Source organism: Eublepharis macularius, chromosome 5 (genome assembly GCF_028583425.1).
Source record: "Eublepharis macularius isolate TG4126 chromosome 5, MPM_Emac_v1.0, whole genome shotgun sequence".
Taxonomy (NCBI): domain Eukaryota; kingdom Metazoa; phylum Chordata; class Lepidosauria; order Squamata; family Eublepharidae; genus Eublepharis; species Eublepharis macularius.
In genome coordinates this window covers 106,259,270-106,286,200 of record NC_072794.1, presented here as the reverse complement: position 1 = coordinate 106,286,200, position 26,931 = coordinate 106,259,270, and the positions used below count along the sequence as shown (strand labels likewise).

The window sequence follows — 26,931 nt, the reverse complement described above, 5'->3', positions numbered from 1 at the left end:
GCATGGAGAAGAAGTGGTGGTTATCTCCATAATGGCTCTTATAGAGAAAAGATATTTACCAAAAGTCAGAAAGTTCAGAGAGATTTTGCAATTAAGCTACACCAAATGCCAAATGATAATGAATAAGAGGAGAGGGACGTGCATTGTAACATGCACTGTAACATGCAGGAAGACTAAAATGTAGTTATAATCATCCTGCCTAATGATTATCAATTAATGCATAAACCTAGAGTACATGGTATATACAGGCTAACAATGAAACAAATGAAATTGTACAGCTATTAAACAAACAACACATAAACCTTTGTATATTGCCTTGCAGTTTACATAAAGAACTAAACATCTGATTAATTTTTTTTAAAAAAATTGATCTACATCTTACATGAAAGCCACTCCAGGGAATCCCCAGGAAGTTTTGCTTAGCTCAGTGCAAAGCAATGCAGTCATCCTAAACCCACGCTTGTAAAAATATGAAGCCTATCTGTACTCCGTATTTTTTCAGAATGAATGCATGCCTCTATAAATTCCTGGAGGCAAAATGCCCCACATTCACCTTTCATCCTGATCCACATGCAAATCCACTTCCTTGCATAAATCAGCTAGTTAGCAGCACAGTTTCCATCTTCCGATTTTCTTTAGCACGTTAATTTTTTTATCTTTATTCATCAATCTGTATCAGATCCCTAACTGTAATTTTCATCTCAGCAAAACATTTACGGTCAGACTATACAGAAGCAAACCAAAATTTTAAAAAGCCACCCAAAAGACAAAAACAGGACTCTACTGGCACAAAATTTATTCCAGCGCAAGTTTGTTATTATTTAAGATGCCACTGAATTCCTGTTTGTTTTTACTGCTGTAGACTAACACAGGTACCCTCCTGGGATTATCATCCTCAAAACAGAAGCCCTTTATTATAACATTTCTTATTAACTGATATTACATTGCAATGCGTTTCCTAAATCTTCCACTAAACCAGTGCAACAGGTTTACTGTCAGATATAAAGACACGAGAATGCTGAAATTAATGGAGGTTGGTATTGTTTTATACTAGCTGAATGTCTTATATCACCCAAAGTATTTTCAGTGTGTGATGATAATACAAATTTGATTTTAAATAGTTTCTCAGGTATCAGTTTCTTCAGTATATTCCCACTGGAAACAGATATCAAAAGAGCTGCAATTTTCATGATAGGTTTTACTGAAAGACACCATTAACCTTTGGCTCAACTCCACCCAATAACAAAAAATGAAAGGTGGATTTATACCTGCCTCTTCTTGTTCTCTCTGGAAAGCTGGTCTCTCAAGGGCAGGAGGAGGGCACACCGCTAAGTCCAGGAACATAGGACAATGGTGTGCCCTGCTTGGAGCCAGACTTCTGTCACAGCCATGGATAAATAGGCCACTTCTGCATTCAGCATTTTCCATCCATTACCTAATCCGCCCACATTGAACTCGTCACTTCATATTTAAAATAAAAGGGGCAAGACAGAGGCTAGGGCCAGAGTGAAAGTGAGGGTGAGGTGACATCCGAGAGCTCTAGGGACACCTTAGCCTGCTCCCATCTCTGCCGCTGGTGGTGTTCCATATATAGTTCTTGACAACTGTGTCTACGGCTGGAACTTCCATCTCTTTGCCTCTCCTGTCACATTTCTACTTCTGCAGCCGACGCACAGCCTGCGGGCTAGTGCTTACTGTCCTCTACAGTGATCCTTGGACCCCCATTCCTGCAGAATGGCTGAAAAACAGGAGGAACCCCAACCTGCCCAGAATGGTGAAAAGACTGAAACCACTGAAAATGCAGAAGAGGCAGAGAAGCCAAAGGAGCTAGAGGAGCTGCCGCCTTTTGAAATTGTAACAGGGTAAGAGAACTATGTTATCTCATATTACATGACAGCAGATGCATGAAAGACAAAAGATTGTTACTCAGAGTCATGCAATATTTGGCCAGCACAATAACTGGACTATAAATAAAATTAAGAGTTTTATTTCACATGTAAGGCTTTTCTGATTAAAGATGGAACTAGATTTTACTGAGAATTATAGTAAACCTCTGACATAAGAGTCTTCGATTTTATTAAGCAGGGCAAGCTCCAACACTTCAGTGGCAAATCTGTTTGAGATCTCTGATTTATGATCTCTGGGAGAAATCTTCACCTGTTGGAAGATGCTGCCTGCTGTGACACTTCACATGAGCATGGAAAAATATTGTGCATTAGTTTTATCTTTTCCACTTCAGAGGCCCTATTAAAAGAAAAAAAATCACTGTGTAAATCTGGAAGAGCTTATGATCTAATCCTACTCCTTAATTAAGGGGTTAAGCTGCATTTTTAAAGTTCGTATCTGGGTACCTGAATCAAAATCATGGGAAAAGACCAATCACAGTGGGGAAAAATAATCCCAACTGAAAACTCTATAAGGGTTATTACAAAAGAAATACAGCATTAAAAATGTTATATTTACTGGTTAACTGAAGTTCATTGAATGGTTAACTCTACAGTGACTCATTGGATTCTGTGGCAGGCCTGTGCAGGAGCAGCAGTATCCCATGTGAGATTGCACAGTGACCACAGCAATGAACAAGCATATAACACAATCAACAACTTTCAGTCACATATGGAGGAAGGGAAAGATAAAAGAAAACCTTCTAATCTGCTCTCTTTAACCATAACAAGCATTGATCATATTAGCATGAATGCAATGTTTTGTGTCAAGTTTAGGTTGTAGGCAGTAATAGACTGCTGATAAATATTTATACATTTCTATCCTCATTCTTAAGCCAACATTTTCCATTCATGAGACAAGTCATCTTGAGCCAAGAAGAAAGGAATAGAATAAGACATCACCGGATTCAATACTGTAATGAGTAGAGCTAGCTGCTTACTATATTCTACTGCCATCTAAAACTTTTGGTCTGGTAGCATCTCATTCTGTTTTAGGGACTTAAGCCATGTAAAGATGAAGTAATGGTTTAAAGATGACATTTTATTCATTCTTTGTGCTTTCAACCAAAAACAGCTGCAAGGGAATTTATAGTAACTGTAAATTTCAACTTTAATAGCAGGCTAAACTATTTGTAATAGGAGCCTAAATCTTTCATATAAACCGCATTACCATACTTACATTTCATATTTCCCCTCTAATAATTACTGTTTATCAGTTCTAATTCAGAACATATGAGAATTCAGAAGGGAAAGCTTTTGTTCAGCTTTTTTGACAGCTATACACTGCAAAGGGGTGATAAGTGATCTCTTGAGGAACTAGAATTAGGGAAATATTGAAAGTAAGATTTCTCAGTAAGGCAATTAAGACCGGAATAACAGGATGTATCAGATTGTTCTGTTTCAGATACAGCTATCATTTTCATGATTTACTTCAACAGCACAAATTGACATAAGGTGTCTTAAAGGTATCTTAAATTCTATAACAGTAAGTGATAAAACTAAGAATTTTAACTTTTACTCTTAAGACTAAGATCATTTCCAAATAGAGGTTGTTGTTTTTTAAGGAGCGCTGATTCTGCATACCTTTCTCTTATCTTGTTGCATTTGTTCTCCCAAGGATGAATATTTTCACAAATATTTTCTGAAGTATATTAGGTTGAGAGAGATTAAGTGGTTAAGAATCACCCAGTGATCTGTATGACTGAACAGAAATTTGAACTCAGTTCCCAGTCCTAGTTTGACACACTATCTATTATCCCACACTGAATCTCAAACCATTACAGGAACTATGCAAGTCCCACACAAAATAATGCTAGAACACCAAAACAAGTGATAAAGTCCTAAATGAACTAAGCTATAATCCAGCCTAAATTTAACTATCATGACAAGAAAATCTTCAAAACAAGATGACTATGGTATTTTTAAAAATTAAAAGCAAAACCAAACTCTCAGATTTGTTTTTAAAGGCCTCACAGTCTGCACACATATGTGTATACAATTTTTCTTTCAAATGCAGACCGGGGTGTAAGAAATTCTAATTTGTTAAAGGCCAACCAGTGAGCCTTTCATTGATAAAATTCTTACTGAGCACAAGAAACCACACAAATTCACTTCAGCAGTATTTGTTCAGGATTCAATCAAGACCAAGGTTTTCTCTCTGTTATTACAGAGCAGAGCTACAAAGTCAGTATTATTGCCAATCATTACTATTATAAATTATTACTGTGCTAGTCTTGTATACATCTGTGCTTGGCATAGAACAAGAGAGTGTATGCCCTTCACATTTCAGAACATTTGTGTTCACTGTTTATAATGTTCTCTTGCAAGTGCACGCAGATGTATGTAAATATATAAAATCTGCCAGTTAAGAATAGCAGTTCATGCACCTAATAAAGTGAGCTCTAGACCACAGTAGCTTTGCAAATACCAGGTGTTTGCTGAAACAAACAGTGCAGACCTAAGCAGTGTTATACTCTTACAACCCCATTGCCTTAAATGGATTTAGGAGGATTTAAGTCTGTGTAGGATGCCACTGTAACACAGCTATCCCTCTGGAATTTTTCAAAACTCTGTAGTAAGGTAAGCAGGCTCTCCCCCTCCCACATTCTATTTTTAATGACAATTTATCCATGGAAAGGAATTCTCACAAGACTTCAGCCATAAAGCAGAACACCAATTCAGATTTCCTATTTTGTCATTGGTCTTCTGTGCAGTCCCACATTGGGGACTGCACAGGGGCAGGCCAGCCATGGAGAAAGATTTTCAATCTCTCAAACACTAGGGGACATTCCGGACTTCCTGTTTGGGATCCATGGAGGTCTAACGCAGCTCTAACTGTGGAGCTGACCGGGCTGCCGTTTAAGTGGCCGGCAGGGCAAAACAAAGCCCGCGGCCAACTGTTCTCAGGTGGAGAACAGGCATAGAACGCTAAAGTACCTCAGGGCGCGTTGATCTCAGGCGAGGGGGGGTCCTACGCAACGGATCCTCTCCTGACCCTTGAGGTCCCACCCTAAGACAGGTCGGCTATAATCTCTGCGGCAGTCCTGGTGCCAATGCGGTTGGCATAAGACCCCCATGCCCAAGCTTCAACAGGGGAAAGAAGAGCGGATGGGAATCTAAGATTGAAACAGCGATTACAACCCACGGAAAGTGAATGAGAAGGTAAAGATCACTATCTCTTGAAACGGGACAGATTACTTAAAGTAAAGAAGAATTAAAGTAGACTTTTAAACTGCAACAGACTCAGTATAAGGAGGGGAGGACCCGGCAAGAATTATATTAGAAAAAGGACTAAGTTAAACGAAACTTTTAAAGAAATTGGACTATTGTTTTGAATACCTGTGGCTAGAAGGAGATATCAGGCTGTGAGAAAGTTTTACCATCGCGAGAGCTGCTGTGGGAAGTCGGGAAACAGGAAGTACGTAACAACGATAGAGTTGCTGGAGAGAAGCGGCCCTTGCCGGAGGGCAGGAAGAAGGGAATCGCCATCTTTGAAAGGGGAAGAGCCGCGGCTTCAGCGAAAGAGGAAGTAAGCCATATTGGATTACAAAAATCATAGAGGAACCATAGAGAAAAGACGCCCGACATTTTGGACTATTTAAAAGGGTTTTTTTGGAAAGACTGGGACATTTAAACTAAAAGGATATTAAATCAAACACCACGGAGCTAAGGAAGAGAGCGGACTCGTGGGAGCGAGCCAAAGCAAGCCCCATGATGTCGAAAAAAGAGTGGCAATCGGCGATAGAGAATTTGGATAAAAAACTTTTAGAAGTGATTAAGGAGCTCAAGGACATGAAACCGGAGTTGGTGAAAGAGGTTAAAGAGGTTAAAGAGACAGTAAAAAATGAGCTGGCAGAAGTGAAGAAAGGTATGGAAACAACGCAAAACGATTTGCAGGGAACACAGCAAAGAGTCAAGGTAGTGGAAAGTGCGGTGGAGAATTTAGCAGACACGCAACGAACAGAGATGAAGGCGATGAGGGGGAGAATGGTGGTTGCGGAGAGTAAACATATGGAGAAGCAGCTGAGGTTTCGCGGTTTGCCGGAAGTGGAAGGAAAGACAGCTCAAGAACAGATTGCTGAGGTGTTAGCTGAATACCTGGGGAAGGAGGAGGAGGAAGTGATGGCTATCCTAGATGTGGTATACCGTGTAAATTCAAGATTTGCGACCCAGAGGAAACTACCAAGAGATGTGATTGTGCAATTCATAACCAGAAACATAAAAGAGAAGATCGTGACTAAACAATTTCAAGATCCATTGGAGATTGATGGCAAGACGATTATTATCATGAAGGAACTACCCAGATCGGTGTTGTTAGATCGGAAAAAATATAAAGCTCTAGTTCAGATTCTGAAGGTCATGAAAATAAGGTACAGATGGGAATTACCAGAAGGAGTGTCCTTTGAATTTGGAGGAGTGAAAAAGCGCGTTAGATCTGAATCAGAGATGGAACAGTTTATAAGGGACAATGAAAAGGACTTACCAGCAACAAGATTATGAATATGGAGTGCAAAGTTTTATCTTGGAATGTAAATGGACTTAATTCACCGAATAAGAGAAAAAGTATTTTCCACTGGCTATTAAAACAAAAATGTGATATTGTGTGTCTGTAAGAGACTCATATCAGAAAGCAGGATGTAAAGTATTTAAAATTGAATAAATTGGGTAGTGACTTTGTAGCGGCCTCCAATAAAAAAAAAGGGGGAGTGGTATTGTATATAAAAGAGGAGCAACAGCCAAAGTTAGTGATGAGAGATGCGGAAGCCAGATTTATAGCAGTGGAATGTATATGGAATTTAAAGAGAGTATTGGTGATTGGAATTTATGCACCTAATGGAGCAAAAGAAAGCTTCTTTGAGGACTTGAGGAAGCAATTAGATGAACTTTCCTATGACCAGATAATTCTTGCAGGAGACTTCAATGGAGTGACAAACTTGGAATTAGATAAAAAGTCAGCAACTGCACAAAAGAAAAGAGGACTATTACCAAAGACGTTTTTCGTATTGACGCAACAGGAAACTTTAGAAGATGTATGGAGAAGACAAAATCCCAAAGGCAGACAATGCACGTTTTTCTCTGCGAGACATTCTACGTTATCAAGAATTGATATGATCTGGGCCTCAAAAGACTTAGCGCTTTGGACTAAGGATGTGGAAATAATGCCTATGGTAGGCTCAGATCATAATCCAATTATGTGGAAGCTGGGGAAAAGGAGTAAGAGGAGAGGATAGAGAATAAATGAGGATTTGCTGCAAGAGGGAGAAAATATGGAGATGTTGAGAAGAGAAACAAAGTTTTTCATACAATATAACATGAACAGAGAAGTACCAACCAATAAGGTATGGGATACCTACAAGGCAGTAATTAGAGGTATATTAATGGACTTAAATGGAAGAGCCAGGGGAAAAAAAGAGAAGAGACAGGAGATCATGGAGAAAATAAAAGCCAAAGAAATACAGTTAAAGAAAAGACCAGGGAAAAAGAAAATTTACCAGGATATTAAAATTCTTCAAGAACAGTTGACAGCAATGAATAACAAAGATTTGGAATGGTACCTTAAGAGAATGAATCAAAAGGCGTTTGAAGGCGCGAATAAACCTGGGAAATATTTGGCATGGCAATTGAAGAAGAGAAAGGAGAAGAAGATAATAAATAAAATCTGTGAGGACAATAAAGTGTACCTGGAGCAGACAGCTATCAGCAGAGCCTTTTATAAATTTTATGCCAAATTGTATAATAAAAAAGAGGTGAACAAAGACTCAATAGCGACATATTTGGGGAAAATGAAGCTCCCAGTAATTTCGGAAGCTTGGAGAGACAAACTGAATAATGAAGTAACGGAGGAAGAAATAAGAAAGGCAATACAGTCAACAAATTTGGGAAAGGCGCCAGGACCGGATGGACTTACAGCCAAATTTTATACGGTAATGGCTAATGAACTGGCACCATTCCTAAAAGAAGTGATCAATGGTGTTTTAAAGGATCAGCGGATCCCAGATACTTGGAATGAAGCTAATATATCATTGATCCCCAAAGAAGGGCAAGATTTGACCAATGTGAAAAATTACAGACCTATATCGTTACTTAATAATGATTACAAAATTTTTGCGAAAATACTGGCGGAAAGAGTGAAGGGATGGCTTTCTGAAGTTATTGAGGAGGAGCAAGCTGGTTTTTTACCAAACAGACAAATTAAAGACAATTTAAGGACAGTTATAAATGCTATTGAATACTATGACAAATGTTGTGACAAGGAGGTCGGTTTCTTCTTTGTGGATGCTGAAAAAGCGTTTGACAATTTGAACTGGGATTTTATGTTTGCCACCATGGAAAAGCTTCAAATGGGAGAAAGATTCATAAGAGCAGTAAAGGAAATTTACAGAGACCAGAGTGCAGCAATTGTGGTGAATGATGAGGTAACCAAGAAATTGACTATAGGTAAAGGTACAAGACAAGGTTGCCCCTTGTCGCCATTGTTGTTTATTTTGGTTTTGGAAATATTGATGATACAGATACGAGAAGATAATGCAATCCGTGGAATAAAAATAAAGGACTTTTCCTATAAGGTCAGAGCTTTTGCAGACGATATAATGTTAATTGTGGAAGATCCAATGGAAAATATGCCAAAGGTAATAGAGAAAATAAAGGAATTTGGAGATTTGGCAGGATTTTATGTAAACAAAAAGAAGTCAAAGATACTATGTAAGAACATGACTAAACAAAAACAACAACTATTAACGGAAATAACAGACTGTGAAGTAACAAGCAAGGTGAAATATCTGGGAATTGAATTGACTGCAAAGAATATAGATTTATTTAAAAACAACTATGAGAAATTGTGGACTCAGATAGAGCAAGACTTGATTAAATGGAACAGATTGAACTTGTCATGGTTGGGAAGAATTGCAGTAATTAAGATGAATGTGTTGCCAAGAGTGATGTTTCTGTTACAGACAATACCAATTATTCGAGATTCTAAGCAGTTTGAAAAATGGCAGAAGAAAATATCAGACTTTGTTTGGGCAGGCAAAAAACCTCGAGTGAAAATGAAAGTGTTACAAGATGCAAAAGAAAGAGGCGGAATGCAACTGCCCAACCTAAGACTTTATTATGATGCAATTTGTTTAGTGTGGTTGAAAGATTGGATGATGTTGAAAAACCGGAAATTACTGGCCTTAGAAGGATATAAAAATTTTTTCGGATGGCATGCATACTTATGGTATGAGAAAGTAAAAGCGGACTCTATGTTTTTACATCATTATGTTCGGAGAAGCCTATTCAAAATATGGAAGAAGTACAGAAATTACCTACAAGATGGAATCCCCTCATGGGTGGTTCCATATGAAGTAATAGATCCGAGAACTGTCAATAATGAACAACAGTGTTTAACATACAAGGAGATAACCCGAATGGAATTTTCTAAACCTAAAATAAAGACGCAAGATGAGTTATCTCCAAGCTACAATTGGTTTCAGTATAGACAGATCAGAGATCTTTATAACTCGGACTGTGTGAAGGGAGGGATAAGAATGGAGAATTCGGAACTAGAACAGGCACTCCTACAAGAGGACAAAAAGGAAATTTCTAAGGTATATAAAGTGCTGCTGAAATGGTATACTGAAGATGAGACAGTTAAAGTGCAAATGGTGAAGTGGGCTATTAATTTTAACAAAGAAATAACAATGGAGGCGTGGGAATACTTGTGGAAAAACACGCTGAAAATTACGACATGTACCAATATTAAAGAGAATGTTCATAAAATGATTTACCGTTGGTACTTGACACCAAAGAAAATTGCGCTAGGGAATTTGAATATGTCTAATAAATGCTGGAAATGCAAGAAACATGAAGGATCTTTGTATCACATGTGGTGGACTTGTGAGGTAGCTAGGAAGTACTGGGGGGAAATAATAAAAGAGATAAGCGAGATTTTACAATTTCAAATAAATAAGAACCCAGAACTCCTGCTGCTGAACTTGGGAATGGAGAGCATTCCAGCACAATATAGGACATTGTTATTTTATATGACAGCAGCGGCTAGACTTTTGTATGCGCAAAAATGGAAAGTGCAAGAAGTGCCAACTATTGAGGACTGGATTTACAAATTGCTGTACATGGCGGAAATGGACAAAATGACAAGGAAACTGAGAGACCTTGATCCAGGACAGTTTAACACGGATTGGGAGAAGCTGAAACAATATTTGGTGAAAAAATGGGAGGTGGGAGGAGAACTGTGGCAGTTTGAAAATTACTGAAATACAATAAAAGTAGAGGGAGATGACTTTACCGGGGGGTGGAGAGTTAAATGAGAATTTCTAATCAACTATTTTATTAGACTATTATATATAGTATTAAGTATCATAGGTGTTATTATAAGAATTATAATGATAGAAATTAACTAATTATAAGGATAGAAACTAATTAATTTCATTTTTGGCAATAATTGTATAATGGAGATATTTTATAATTGCAATGAAGAAACCTAAGCAAGGGGGGGAAATACATAGTAATAGACTATATGTATAGTATAGACTACATGTTAAATTGACTGACTGAGGTATATATGGGTCAAATTGGTTGACTACTTTTGGTGGATAGCTGCATAATGGAGGAATTATATAATTAAAATAGTACGAAGACAAGATGTGCAGAAAAAGTAATATATAGAATATAAGTTAAATTGGTTGACTTATATTGAATGTATTGTTTATAGAAGTACCTAAAATTATGCTAAATGAGGGATAAATTGTTTGTCCCATATTGAAGATGAGATTATAAGATAGAGAATAGAGTACCAAAATTAGTTAAATGACTATTATTAAAAGAATATATGCCAAGAAAGTATTATTTAGTTATGCATTATTTAGTTGTTAAAGTAAGTAAGAAGACAGAGGATACACTGTGTTATATAGATAAGCTTAGAAGAAAGTGAAAGTTAATGTTTGACAGATATAATAAATTTGAAATGAGTAAGGGATAAGGGACAAGGGGTTGGAAAACTGTTGGAAGTCAACAAAAGGGGGGGGAAAGGGAGGGGGTTAGAACTGGGGAAATTAAAGGAAATTGACTGTAATGTACAATTCAATGATTTCTAATCCAATAAAAATTAAAAAAAAAAAAAACTAGGGGACATTCCGCCCACTCAACGCACAAGCATGCAAGTCTTCCCTGCCGAAACGCAGCACTGTTGGGTGGAGCGACCTGGCTTCCCTCAGTTCCCTTTTTGCTACTGCTGCTGAGAAAGGTTCTTTTCTTGATCACTCTCCTCCTAACTTTGCTTGTGCTTCATCACCAAATTCATCTGTCCTGATTTGTTGTCCAACAAAAGTGAGACCCTATAGAGACAATCATGTCTCAGAAGGCTCGCTTTAAAAAATGAACAATATATGACAAGATGCTACATACCGATGAGCACAAGCTCTGCCTTCTCTATCTGGGGAAATCACACAATGTATCTGCCTGTTGGCACTGCCAGTATTTCACCCCAAAGGCCAGAAGTGATCAAGCCTAAGGTCTGAAGGCAGCAATGTGGGAAATGGTGTTGTCAAGTTCTGACCTGCTAGCAGCAAAGTCATCTGCCAAGCATGGACCCAACTCCCGATCTGAATAACCTACCTTGGTTCTGAAGGCTCACACACTGGATCTGATGCAAAACCGTTCACCAGTTCTGAACATACCATCTGTGGAATCCTTCCCGTGCCAGGCTTCTACACCTGCCAGCTGGCTGAAGCGGTGGAAACTGTTAAGCACTGATCGCCAGATAGAGCCAATCACACTTCATTGGAACCACCTGCACAGAGGGTCAAAACAAAGACCAAACATCCTAAAAGACCAGCTTCAACTTCCTTGCATCATCACCATCATTCTCCATCCTCAGCACCCTCACTGATTGTTGAGGAAGAGATCATTACTGCTCTGCCTACTCCTTCACCTCCACCTACTCCAACCATACATCATGAGGAAGATAATGTGAGCCCAACAGAAGAATTATACTCCATCATCACTATGGATCCGACTCAATTCCATCAACATCAGTTCCAACCTTCCCAATTCCGACAATTTCCACCCTGATGACAAGTGCTTCCATCCAACCACCATCTCAAGAGGCAATTCACTAACAGCCTCCTCAATGAAACCTACCATTGATTCCACCAAGTGCACCTCCTCCTTCTCCTGTGCCCTGGCCACTGGGCTCCTTAATCTGCCTCGAATGTTGAACTGGCAAGAATTCCTGTCCTGGCTGCAGGCTGCAAACTTTGCTTGCTTCCACACCCAATTCCTTGATTCCAATTTTGTCGGTTCCAGCAGAAACATCAGTTCCATTGTGCAGACTTTGTTCTTGATTCCCAACCCCCTCAGATTCTGAGGAAAGGGAAGAAATAGCCTCCCATTCAGATGTCACATCTGATCTTGCATCGGACTCCTCTCCTGAGGATGTGATCAGAGAAACTGCTTCATCATCTCTCAATGACGACTTCTGCCACTTCTCCGAATAGATACTGATGTCAAGAGCTCTAGAATTTGATGTCTCTACAGCAACACCCAAACCAAAAAGTAAGGACCTCCAGACTCCTTACACGGACTCTCCAGAATCCGTGGCCTTCCCTGCTGTTGAGGACCTTTTAGATATTGCACATGGCATCTGGGAAAAACCAGCATCCATACCTGCCTTACTGTGTAGTAAGGCAAGCAGGATTCCACCCCTCTCCCCAATTCTATTTTTAAATACATTTTCCACATAGAAAGGAATTCTCACAAGACTTCAGCCATAAAGAGGAACACCAATTCAAATTTTCTATTTATTCAAGCTTCAGTCTGATTAGACTAGTTATTTCAATTATTAGGGGAATTAAAAACACCAAACACAGCAACATTTTTTCCTAGTTGTCCCATGAAGTTCAAGCATTTCCATTGGCAACCTTGAATTAGGAAACTTTCATGTTGTCTTGCCAAGGTTTCTTTTTTAATGCTGCCCAAACAGGTGCAGTTGTGGAAACTGTGCTGGGAATCTGATTAATCTTTACAGTTATGAGTACCCTGTGTCCTTTTTTTCATTTAAGACTATGCAACTATGAATGTAAATTTGAGATATATGGATGCATTCATTTACACTGCATTTTTCTGCAATTAAAATTAAATTACCAAGAAATAACTACAAAGGAGAACAAGCACAAATCCTGCTCCATTCTCCTTAGTAGTGGTCAACTGCTATCACATCATGTAGATGCCTATTAACGTTTTTCAAACATCAGTCACGATCCACACCTCAAAATGACTTGAACTGATCTTCTCACTGGATGATCAGTCAGATCTATTCAGATTATTTTTCAGAGATTATGAGGAAGTTAAGACAGACTCACACAGCACATCATGCGAAGTGTTATGATGTTTTTCTCTTTCTTTACACTGTATCAGCAGCTTCCACATATTATCAAACAACTGGCCAAAATAGTCAGCACATTTACTTGGAAGAAATGGTTATTATAATTGGAAACATTTATTTCCATGAACTAGGACTGCAATGTTATATTTTGTGCTGATTTCTCTTTAAATAGCTTTATAACTCAATACGATACTGTATACTTCCAAGCACTATATCTTCTACTTTCAAAATAGTTTTATAAGTTGCTCTGTTATCACCTAATGGGTATGATAATTCTTGTATATATTTACAAAGTAATACATGAATTGCATTTTTAAAATCAGTTCTTTGATACATTTTACAGAGACTCATAGATATTTTATTAATTTTTGCAGTAAAGGTATTTTATATTTAAAAGGAATCATTTAGTGTTGTCACAACCATGTTCTATTTCCCATATAGTTTTTCACATTTGGAAATGGATTATTTCACATTTTAACCTTCTCCAGTCCAGAAGTATCTGGACTTTGCACTTGTATGAAAAACAGGAAGTTGTTTGTACTGGGTTTCAGCTTTCCCACAGCTTTCCCAATGCACATGTGATTTTGGTCCAGCAGCAACTGCAATGGAGATTCTTCCTCCCTCTATATGGTTGGCAGATGATCAGCACACTTGTAAACTGCAAACCAATTTGTGTGGAAGTGCCTTTATATAGTGAACTTAAGCTCCCTGTGGCTGGCAGCCACTGGTTTGTGTTGTAATATTCACTATACAATGGCTGTACCTCATGTGGGAAGAGCCTGCAAATGTTACATCTTTAATGCAAGAAGTGATTGATATATCACTCACCCCAGGCAAACTGCTGATGGCACATCCAAGTAATATGTTGCAGTTCACAGGCATGCTCAGAAGTGAACAGATGCTCAAAAAGGATTCTTTAAATGAAGGGGGCAAAACAATTTGAATGTTTAACACTTTGAATGTTTAACACTAAGACCTGGGAAAACACTACATATTCTAACCGCTATTTTAAATAGATAACTGAATTTCTACCATGTGATTTTTTGGGCACATAATTTTGCTCATATAGCAAAAGGCTAGTATATTTGCTGACCATCCACCTTTTAGATTATTTGCAAGCTCTGAAAACATTTACACACATTTAGTTGACTACAACTGTTTCTACTTTTCACATCAATCGTTCAAACTGATTTTTAAAATATGCTTTAAGTAGGGACTAACACTAATTGGAAATTCAAATTCCCATAACAGATCAGAATGTACTATGACAGAACTTATCTTTATACAAACTTGGGAAATTTATTTAAGGGATTATTCAACACATTTTTTCTTTTGAAGTCTTGAATTCAGTCCCACTGAAAACCAACTTTTACATCTGAAGAACTCTATTAAACACCACAAGAGCCGCGTATAATGTGCTTGATAAGCTTAATGTTCCTAGAGCATCACTTCTCCAGAGTATATACTGTAGTGCATAATACCCTTTCAAATGGCAAATGCAGACCACTGAAATAAGTGACATTACGTTTCCAATCTTAATGTCAATCAAGTTAAAGGAGAAGTTAATATGGAAACTCGCTATGTTTTGAGCTATAAAAACTTATTCATTCTAAAAAGACCCTTGGTATTATCAGTTCACAGAACAGCAAGTGTTAGCTACCGTTAACATAATAAAAAACATTATGTTCTTATAAATACAGATCATCCATGTATGAACAAATCAGACAAGAAAGGAAAAAGCTCTAACAGTCCCCCTGAGTTATACACAGAGAAAAACTTCGTCACAGACACAAAAAAGACGGACAGATTACTTTGAATTTCTGCATGTGCCATATTGAAAAGCTGAGTTGCAATGCCAGCTGCTTAAATAGGCTTGGAACAAGAGACCATCAGGCACGGTTAACATCGTAGTATTCCAAACAGGTTAATTTCAGGAGGCATTCCTGCATTTACAATCTTTCTGCATAAATGAGTGATGAAAAATGCTTTGCTCTCAGTGTTTTAAGGTGGGGGGAGGGGTGCAGAGTGGCACAAGCCTAAAGCAATACAGTTTTTCCATGATCCATGCCACAAAATCTAAATGGCAACTATAAATTGAGCAAATGATCTATGGATATACTTATCACTTATTATTTCATCACAGGATAAGCCTGCGAACATAAATATCCCAAGAAACATTCTCTCAGTTCCATGGCTGTTTATAATGTGCATGTGTGTGGGAGAGCATTTACTGAAGAGAACTAGCAGGCAGAAAGGGGAAGTGTTTACCGTAGACATGGGCACAAATCAAAATACAAAGCAAATTTCATCACAAGACGGGCCGTTTCGTGTGTTGCAAAACAGCGTTTTGTGGGGCCGCAGTTATCACGAAATTCACGACTTTTTGGCCTGTTTCATTAGCTTTGTGAATGATTCATAACTTCAGACAGGCTGGCGCCAATCCATTGATTCCCTAGGCAAAAATGGGCTCAGACCTTTTGTTGCCATTGGAAACCTCAATCATAGCCCACTTACCCTTGATCAGCAGCTCTCCTAGCCATCTGGAGAGCTTCCATTCTGCCCTATACAGCCAGGAGCTGGGGGTCAATCCCCTAGGCAACCAAGGAGGTGGACCTTCTGTAGCCATGGGCACACCAATCTCACCCCTCCAAACCCTGATAGGCAGGTCTGTCGGCCAACCACAGACCTCCTGTTCTGCTCTATGTCAGCATTTTTAATAAAAGGCACCTCTCTCTGCCTCATGTTTCAGTCCCAGTAGACAGGGGCAGAGGGAGGAGGACCTGTTGCTGGGACTGGAGTGGGAGAGTGTATGTAAGGATTTGGGATTGTGCTTTTGGCTGCTGCTGCTGCTGCTTTAAAAAGACTGAAAGAAGCCTCTTATTTCCAGCTCATGGCCTTGCTGTGGGAAGGTCTTTGGGTGAGGGTGCCTTTTTTCCTCCACCTCACCCCAGCCTAGTCTCAGGCCTTAGCCTGGCTCTAGGGCCTAAGCTAGGCTTCCCCTTTTTTATTTGCTTGTCTTTGTCTCTTCTCAGTTTTCTCTGCTCTTTTGAGGGCTCACTGTTGCTGTTTCCTTTGGTTTTGGTTTAGGGCCTCTCCCCCAAGCCCAGTCCCAGGGCCACTGCTAGGGTTGCCAGGCCCCCTCAATCTCCCACGTGGATCGGGCCCGTTGTAGGCCCCTGCGGAGCGTAGGAACACTCCCGTGCTCCGCAGGGGCTCCAATCCAGGCCAAAACAGGCATCCTGGCGGCAGCTGTGCACGGGGGCGTGCAGCACTGCAGGGGGCGTGCATGGAAGGTGCGCGCCCCCCCCACTGGCCAGGTAAGTAGGGGTGGGGGTGGGAGGGTGGGGGTGGGGGATCCCCCACCCCCACCCCCACCCCCACCGGGGGTCTGGGGCCCAGCTTTGTGTGGGTTCCTCCTGAAGTCCCAACTCTCTTGCTTTCTCTCTTGCTTGCTGAGCATACCTCTTAGTTGCAGCTCACTCTTGTTTTTGGGCACCCACTGTGTGCATCTCATTTTTATTTTGAGCACCTCTGCTGCCTGGGCAGGTGTCTCTCTCTGTGTGTTGTTTAGGGGCTCTCCCCCAAGCCCAGTCCCAGGGCCACTGCCTTGCTCAGGGGAACAGCTTTGTGTGGCTTCATCTCCTGAGGGCAGAAAGTCCTCAAAGTTACCTTGTTTCTTTTGCTTCAAACTTATTTTTGTGTGCAGCACTAAGAGGTGTGGAATGAAGAACAAGGGTGGTCGTGGGGGGAGGAAGTGCACAGCTTCTCTTGGTTCCCCACTGGAGCCCAGCAATACTGGGGGGGAGGTCTCGGAGGCACTAGAGACTCCCCCGGATAAAGGGCAGCATCGTCATGTGGGAAGGCCAGCTGCAGGACTGAAAGAAGGTCCTGCGCAGAACGGTGCACAGGTATCAGCCACACAAAGCGGGATGGAGGGTTGAGGGTATGGCGGGGTGGTGGTGGTGGCTGTAAACGAGCCAGCCCTCCCAGCCATGAGAGCCCTCCCAACAGGGACCTTTGGTCATATGTGGTGGGCTGTGCGGTTGACACCAGCAGGGTTGGTACATCTGACAGGTGGAGGACTCGGTGAGGGCCATGGTGCAAGAGTACCTTGCTGAGCCCGCTGAGACCCCCCACAATAACCCCCTGGAGTACTGGGCATGAAAATCTGCCATGTGGCCGGACCTCTCTATCGTGGCCACTAATATCCACTCCTGCCCTCCCACAAGTGTCCAGAGCGAGCGGGTATTCTCCCATCTGGGAGACCTTCTCCATCCCTGCACGTTGGCACCTGGACCTGGTGGATATGTTGTCCTTTATTAAGGTTAACCTCCCCCTGCTTGGGTACCCCTCCCTGGACCTGGACTTGTCTGACCCCATAGCCACCCTGGATCGATGTGTGTCCGCCCACCTACCACCAGGCTCCAGGGAAAAGCTTCCTCCTGTGCTCCTGTTGCGAGGTCTCAGTCACTTACTCCTCTTTTTGTTTTATTTACTCCTTCACTCCTGTTTTCTGCCATTTTCCTGCATGGGAAGATGTCTGAGTGCTACTGCTGATTTCTTGGGGGGGCTCTGGGTCAAAGCTGAGTGGGCACTTCCACGGGGGGGGGGGATCATAGGACAACCATTGTGCTTGTGTTCCTCCTTACTCTTGCTTTGAGCACCTGTCTCTGTGCGCTGTTTGGGCACTAGTCTCGGGGCCACCGTCTGGCTCTGGGGCCAAGATGAGTGTGGGCACCTCCCCTGGAGGATCACACAGAACCACCTTTTGTTTGTGTTCCTCCTTACTCTGTCTTAGAGCACCTGTCTCGAATGGCAAGTTTTGCTGCCCTGCTCTACTGTCTCCATCTCTCTCCTTCACCGGGCTGGGGCAGGGGTCCCATCGGTGATGACATGTCCGGCAGGTGGTTTCTCTCTGTGACCGTTCCATTATGTTCACATCTCTGGGCGGGGGGGATAGCCCCCCTAGGAGCAGGATTCAGTTCAGGGTCCCCCAAAGAGGGGGGGTCATCTGTGACTACCCTTGGCACATGGAGAGCCAGTTTGGTGTAATGATTAAGAGTGTGGGACTCTAATCTGGAGAGCCAGGTTTGATTCCCCACTCCTCCACTTGAAGCCAGCTGGGTGACCTTGGGCTAGTCACAGTTCTCTGGAGCTCTCTCAGCCCCACCCACCTCACAGGGTGTTTTGTTGTGGGGATAATAATGACATACTTTGTAAACCGCTCTGAGTGGGCATTAAGTTGTCCTGGAGGGCGGTATATAAATCAAATGTTATTATTATGTTATTATAGATACATAATGGTTCTGATCCAGGCATGGCTGATGGATGAGGATCACATGCGGAATAACAGGTACAAACTGAAGAGGGTGAGGCATCCACCCATCAGTCAGTCTGTCCGTTCTGTTCTGCCACGTCCGGCAGATGGGTTCTCATCAGCCACCACCAGTCCTCCTTAGAACGAGGGCCGAGTATCTTTCTATCCTCGATGCTTCTCCTCCAACAAATGTATATCCATGTGTACCCCAACAAATGGTATCCATAGTTGCCGCCATGTCCGAAAGATGGGTTCTGCGGACAAGCAGCAAGCAAGAGTCCGTCCGTCTGTTGCATCAAGTACCATCCTCCCAACCTCTGTCCATTCAGTGCTGTCATATCCGGCTAGTGGGTTTCGTCAGCAGCCACCCCAAGAGTGGGACTTATAAAGCCCACGTGAGACGTAGTGTGCGCCCCTTAGGGCCCAAGGGGGCATTGTGGGCCACCCCCCAGGTCCATGGGTGAGAGAGAAGGCCCCCTGTAAGAGTGGGTCTTAGAGTAACTTCCCCCCCCAAAAAGGGAGCCATCCGTCCATCCCCTGCCGCCACGTATGGTGAATACAGACTAACACAGCTAACTCTTCTGGATCTCCTCCCAAAGAGGGGGAGACATCTGTCACTGCCACCATATCTAGCAGGCATGATATGGTGGGCGCCCTGAGGGCACAAGGGAGGTGCAGGCCATCCCCATCCCGAGCCTGTTGCCCACAGGGGGCAGAAGGGAGGCAGTCAGCTCTGCTGACCACCTCCTGGGCCCATGAGGAGGGGCAGCCACTGAGAGAACCCACACACCATATTTAGAGGCTGCCCCTTAAGATACAAGGGGGTGCGGGCCACCCCCACCCCTGAGCCCATTGGCCACGGGAGGGTGCAAAAGGGAGGCTGATCGCCTCCTGGGTCCATGAGGAGGGGTGGCCACTGAGAGAACCCACATGCCATCTTTGGTGGGCGCCCCTTAAGACACATCTCGGGATGAATGGTGGGGTTTTGGAGAAACATCCAGCTCGTTCCCCACATCCCAAACTCTTAGTACTGTCCCTGCCTGCTGTCCACTCCTCACTCCATCTTCCTTGCCCAGCTCCACACCACAGCCGGTCCTTCATCCTCCTCTGATCCAGCAACTCCCGGTCCCCGTTTCAGTCATGCACTCTGGCAGCACTTCCCTTCCCACCCTTCCTGTTGACCTTCCTAACCAACATATTGCAAACTGGGAGGGTGGGTGGAGGAGAGCCTGCTGAAGTTTCCCTGAGAGTTTGGCATCTCCAGGTATGAAGGGGGCCATTGAAATGTCCTGGGTTAATCATTTTGGCAAACATCAATTTTGTGAAGTTTCATGATTTGTGGATCATGACAAAACACAAAACTCTTGTTTCGGTTTTTTTCCATTTCGTGCCCATGTCTAGTTTACTGCTATGTTCCCCTCTGCAACCCCTTCCCCTGTATTTTCAGTCTTAGAACTCATTTGGGAGAAAAGGCAAAATGGTTAGCAGTAGAAATAAATATCCCCTTCTTTGTTGATTCTCTCTTAAGAGCCCCTCTTCCCCATCCCTGAATTCCTTTTATTGATAAACACAGGAACTTACGTCTGGCGCTGTGGGCAAACCTTCCAACTTCCATCTAGTTAAATAAAACCTTATGGAGAGAAATAAGAATATTGTTATCTATGCCCTTATGAGAGAGGATTTGTGCCTTAGATAAGAAAGGATCGAGATTTATACCCATCAGTCCTCAACTTTTATTTAAGAAATAGTCTACGGAACTCCCTCCTCCTCAAGGTGAAGTTGGTTCCATCTCTGCAGGCCTTTCAAAACAAACTGAAGACACCTCTTTTCCAGAAGGTCTTCAAGCTGGATTGAAATTGCAATGGTACTTGTTAAATTGTTTATTCCCCTAATTTTATATTAAATACACTTTGATTTTATAAGGAAATTGTGCTTTAATCTGCTATGAAGTGCTTTGAGGATCCTCAGGCAGCGTTAAAAAACCCCACTAAGACTTCTCTTCCCCTCTCCCTGGCTGAGAGGGGCCACCTGCTGTAAACTCTAATGGGTAAATGAAAGAAACTACACAGACCCCATGTCCTAACAATTTAACACTGAGTAACATTAGCATTATTTTTTCACAGATCCTGGCTCCGTTTCCTTTTAAGCCAATCTGTTGACACATACCCATTCTTAGTAAATAGGCAATTTTATTGCATCATGTATTCCCCAATGCTCATTTATATTTAGTTTCAATCCTCTTTTATAAACAGGAATGTACATAGAGAAGGTAGTTGATTTGATCAACATCACAAAGAACACTGGGAGTATAGGGGTGAAACACTCAAGTGAGCCGCATTTCACATGTTCCCCCTCCAACTTTGCATGCACTCGCACAGTCACACTTCCATTTGCTCTGTGTGAATACATTCATGTGTTTGATATCAGTTCCTCCTCAACTGCTAAAAGTATCCCCCACATCCATTAATTGAAATGCAGATCTTGACACTTTCTCACACCTTAAAGAAATGCAACTAGACAAGGCAAAGGAGCCTACAATACTTGTTTTTGCAGTGAAAACAGAGCTGAATTGGTGCTTTGCCCTCTGGAATCACATGCAGATGTCTGTGTGTGTTATGTGCCATCAAGTCACCTCCAACCCATGGCGACCCTATGAATGAAAGACCTCCAGAACGTCCTATCATTAACAGACTTGCTCAGACCCTGCGAACTGGAGGATGTGGCTTCTTTTATTGAGTCAAGCCATCTCGTTTTAGGTCTTCCTCTTTTCCTGATGCTGTCCACTTTTCCTAGCATTATTGACTTTTCCAGAGAATCTTGTCTTCTCATCATGTGACCAAAGTACGATAGCCTCAGTTTTGTCATTTTTGCTTCTAGGGAGAATTCAGGCTTGATTTGATCTAGTACCCACTAATTTGTCTTTTTGGCTGTCCATGGTATCCGTAAAACTCTCCTCCCGCACCATATTTCAAATGAATCAATTTTCTTCCTGTCAGCTTTCTTCACTCTCCAACTTTCACATCCGTACACAGTAATGGGGATAGTTTGGATTATTTTGATCTTGGTTCCCAGGGAGACATCTTTATCTTTAAGGATCTTTTCTAGCTCCCTCACAGCTGCTCTTCTGATTCTCAATCTTCTGATTTCTTCATTGCAGTCTCTCTTTTGGTTGATGATTGAGCCAAAGAATAGAAAATTTTGAACAATTTCAATTTCCTCATTGTCAGCTTTAAAACTGTGTAATTCCTCAGTGGTCATTACATGCAGATGCAGTCACACAAATGGCACTTCCGTGAAAGCGGAATTCACATGTGTTGAGCAAGAACAGCCTGCATGTGAACTAAGGACTACACATACAATCCTGCGCTTGAGTGTCCCTAGGTACTTAGTAACGTGTATTTCCACCCTGGGTTTGCCAGCTAATATGTGCCGTTTTGAGCTATAAGGTTTAATTTGCTTGTGGTGTCTTCTGAGAATGAACAATTGTTAAGAAAGAAATTCAAAGACATGAGATAGTTTGAAAGCCATGTGTGCCAGAGACGTGTGCATTTGTACTGATTTATGTGTGGTTTCTTTTTCCCTTGCCCTTTCAATGATGAATAACTAAGCATTTCAGAACAGTAGGGTGCAGGAGCCAACTGGTACAATTTATGATGGCTAAGGTCAGGGACTTCAAAGCCTTGGAGTAAGATCCACTTAATGTCTACTCAGCACAGTATTTTAGAATCCACCCATACATTGATGTGCACACACAATATTTATCTGAATTAAGCAGAACATAAAAATTGGTGGTTATGCTTCTTACACAATATACACTGGCTTTATTGGTTTGCACAATAAAAACAAGTTTCTCAGTGAGTCAAAACTACCACAAAATTCTACAATTATTTAATTCTAAATGCTTTGGTATACACTAAAGTCATTAGAAAATAAATTTTATTGGTAAAGTAGAATTTCTGAAAGACTCCAGAAAAGCTGTGAACTATAAATGACATAAATAAATAAATAAAATTAAATAAATAAAGGCCAACTGCTTTTTACAGCTCCAGAGGGGTAGCCATGTTAGTCTGTTGCAGCAAAAATAAACAGGAGTCTTGTAGCATCTTAAAGGCTAAGTGCTGAAATAAAACTTAATTAGTTTTAAGGTGCTACAGAAACCTTTTTAATTTTTGCTTTTTATAGCATGAACATCTTCAGGCCTTGATTCTAACCTTCTGAAGAGCCATGTACACAAAGATGCAATGAGGACATAGTCACTTAGCTAATGGTATGTGGAGGAAAGCCTATAGTGTTACAAAATAGACTTGTAGATACCTACAAAGACACATCCTGACTGGCTCATATACTGTGCACTGAAGTCAAGGGACTTAGAAGGATATAATGCTGCTTAGGATGGCACTATTAAACTTTGATCAAGTCTTTCTCTGCATTTCATGTACTGCAATGCAACTGTTATCAAATGATCTTAAACACACAATCGTCATTAAAATAATTACTTGAAAGGCACTACTATTATAAAGCTATATCATTAAAATTATTGCTTGAAATTATTAGCTATATAAGAACTGTTTGACAGCTATATAACAACTGTATAAACGGAACTGCAAAACTGAAACCTAACTTTCCGTACCTTATACAGAGAACGGCTACCAGCCTTCTTTTTCAAATTCCAGTTCAAGAATGTAGAATACAGTTCAGGAAGGAACAAGACCTTCCTGTGTTATATCGTAGAGATTCAAGGCAAGGAATCGAAGGCTTTACGGGGTTACCTGGAGGATGAACATGCAGCAGCCCATGCAGAAGATGCCTTCTTTAATAACATCCTGCCCACATGTGAGTCTGGTCTGCGCTACCATGTCACCTGGTACGTCTCTTCTAGCCCCTGCGTAGGCTGTGCTGATCGGATAACTAAGGCACTGCAGAAAAATAAGAACCTGCATCTCTCCATTTTGGTTGGCCGTCTCTTCATGTGGGAGGAGCCTGAGATCCAGGCTGCCCTGAAGAAAATGAAGGTAGCGGGCTGTAAAATGAGGATAATGAAGCCTCAAGACTTTGAGTATGTCTGGCAAAATTTTGTAGAGCAGGAGGAGGGTGATGAGGGAAAGGCATTTGTGCCCTGGGACGACATCCAAGAGAACTTCCAGTTTTATGAAGAAAAGCTTGCTGAAGTTTTGCAGTGAGGTTCGAGTAAGTATATGACTTTTAACAATTGTATTCCTACTCTTTATGGCACAGTTTGTCATAATCTAATCTGACAAATGAAAATTGAGTCTGAAATGTAAGACAAAGCACAAACGGTTAGGCTGGCAGTTACAATCCTTCCAAGTTTCCGAATAGCCAGATTGACAGTGCAATCCTATGCAGAGTTACTCCAGTCTAAGCCCATTGAAGTCAATAGCCTTAGACTGGAGTAACTCTTCATAGGATTGTACTGTAAATCCTTCATTGTAAGTTACATGGGAGATATAGCTGCCACTGAAAGCCCTTTCCATATGGCAGACCCTACGTAGCTCCTCCAAAACACAAGGCCAATCTGCTTGATTTGGCCCCACTGCCCAGAAGCAGTTTTCCTAAGTTGCACCAGCATGTATAGCACCTGGCTAGGTGTGCAGCTCTATCCAAACTGGTAATTTCAGTACATTATATAACTGGCAGACTGAATTTAGCTGGAGGTTTCAAATAGTAGTGCTTTCTCTGCAGAACAAATACAGTGATGTGGATCTCATAAATTTAAACTAGGCAACAAACTAGCATTTGTCTTTCACATTTTAAAATTACAGAAGCAGGCATATAGCACCATTCAGCTGAAACTTCAGCAATATAAAACAAAAATCCTCTAGACTGATACCAGCTGTCGCATACACTGCCAATAAGCATGCCTAGAGATGTCACTAAGACAAGACTTAAAGTAATTTTCTCTAGCTAGAGAAAATGTGTCACATGGGCAAGAATCGAAATACGAATCAAATTTCGTGACAAATTGGGCCAGTTCTTGTTTCGCGAAATGCATTTTGTGGGGTGGCAGTTTTTATGAAATTCATGACTTTTTGACCTGATTTGTGAACGATTTGTGATGCCAGACAGGCTGATGCCGATCCACTGATTCCCTGGGCAATATAGGCTCAGAATGTCTGCAGACCTTTGGTTGCCATTGGAAACCTCAATCTTAGCCCACATAACCTTAATAGGCAGCTCTCCTTGCTAACTGGAGAGCTTCCATTCTGCCCTATACAGCGAGGAGCAGGAGGGTTAATCCTCTAGGCAACTGAGGAGATGGGTCTTCTGTAGCCATAGGAACACTAATCTCATCCCTCCAAACCCTGTTAGGAAGGTCTGTTTGCCAACCAGACCTCCTGTTCTACTCTATGTGAGCATTTGTTATACAAGGCACCTCTCTCTGCTTCGTGCTTTTAGTTCCAGTAGACAAAGAGAGAGCGAGGATCTGTTGCTGGGATTTGGAGTGAGAGAGTAGAATTGAGAGCTTTTGGCTGGATTTGCTGCTGCTTCAAAAGAGACTGGAAAGCCTCTTTCTTATTTTCCTCACTTGTCCTTGCTGGGAAGGTCTTTGGGTGAGGGTCCCTTTTTTCCTCCACCCTACCCCACCCTAGTCTTAGGCCTTTGCCTGGCTCTGGAACCTAGCTTGACTGAGGCCTCTCATATTTTTTCTTTGCTTGTCTTTCTTCTTAATTCTTTCTCTGCTCTTTTGAGGGCTCACACTCTTGTTGTTTTCTTTGGCTTTATTCTGTGCACCTGTCCCATCTGGGCAGGTGCCTGAGTGGTGGTTTTGGGGCCCTCCCTCCAAACCTAGTCTCAGGGCCACTGCCTGACTCTGGGGCCCAGCTTTGTGGGTTCCAGTCAACGTTTTGCAATCTTGGCCAAACCAGGAGAATGGGTGGAAGAGAGCCTGCTGAAGTCTCCCTGTGAGTTTGGCATCTTTGGGTATGAAGGGGGCTGTTGAAGTGCCCCAGGTTCTGACAAATCACAAAACTAATGAATCATATCGCAAAACGGGACAATTTTGTGGAAGTTCATGTTTTGTGATTTGTGGAATGTGACGAAACACGAAACTCTCATTTCATTTTTTCCCCATTTTGTGCCAATCTCTACTTGGAAGGGGTAAAGGAAAAAAAATTCAACTAACTCCCACCCCCATTAGAGGAAAGAATTTCATATAATCCATTTTGCAAGATATATTGCTTATTTAAATAGTAAAATACCAAAACATTTTTAAAAAAGTAACTCAAGTCTCCATTTCTCTCTCCAGGGCCTGCTTTATAAAAGATCTACTAGTTCTATGGAGAGACAGCCATGATATACTTTGACATCCAGGACTCCCCTTTCAGTCCTCCAGAGCCTCTCTCAAACAGAAAACACTACCACACGTCTCTACTTAACATGCCATCATGCTGTCTAAAATATATATTTACCATGCTGTATCTAGGCATTTGGTTGTCTAAAACACATAAGCCTGCTCTGCTGGGAAAGCAAAAATATTGTGTTGTGGAATGAAATTCAAGGTCTGCAGTGCAAAGTTGATAATTAAAAATTTCAGTGGAAAAATTACACCAAAAACTTCTCTTTAAACAAGTTTAGGAAATGTGTATTCTTAATAGTACAGATCTTCTTGTAACAGCAATAAGTATATAAAACGTGTTGTTCTTCTACCACCATGTATAACTAAAAAATCCATGGCTTAATACTCTGGTTAACTGCTCTGTAACAAATGTAAGAAGTAAAACTCAGCATCTTCTATTACAAGTATCATACTGTAAAACAGGTAAAAAAGAAAATAAAACAAATAGCCTTTGCTGTAACAAATCTGAATGAATACCTTTCATAAGACTGTTGACCCTTGAGAGTTAAAGAAGCCTCCTCCTCCTCCATCTTGCCCCCTGAAAACAAGAATGCTGATAGGGTGGGAAACGTGTTACAATGTATTTCTCATTCTAGACCTGTGTGTCAAAATTCGGCCAAAGCTTTCCAAAAAGTGAACATAACCACTCCAGGGCAGGGCCGCTGATACTAAAAAGTTACTTGGAAAACAAAACAAATGCTTGCGTGTGAACTGTCATCAAGTCTCAGCTGACTTACAGAGACCATACAGGACAGATACAAGGGCTAAAATAATAGCGTAAAATTATACATGTGTCGAAGCAATGCAGCTATTCACTGTCAGCAGCTTGACTAACAGAAAAACTATCCAGACCTTTAACTCAAGCCTGATTAAATCCTTCAAATATAGATTGACAATCACTACAAACATTAACGTTGGCTATCACTTAGTCCCT

At 41.4% G+C, this 26,931-nt stretch overlaps 1 protein-coding gene across 1 annotated transcript; it reads left to right on the top strand.

Moving 5' to 3' along the window:
• Positions 1-1,492: 1,492 nt before the first annotated feature.
• On the top strand, positions 1,493-26,461 carry APOBEC2 (apolipoprotein B mRNA editing enzyme catalytic subunit 2). Its single transcript, XM_054980620.1, has 3 exons — positions 1,493-1,862; positions 23,283-23,830; positions 25,908-26,461. The coding sequence occupies exons 1-2, from the start codon at positions 1,735-1,737 to the stop codon at positions 23,821-23,823; spliced, it is 669 nt and encodes a 222-aa protein (XP_054836595.1). The 5' UTR covers positions 1,493-1,734; the 3' UTR covers positions 23,824-23,830; positions 25,908-26,461.
• Positions 26,462-26,931: the final 470 nt, after the last annotated feature.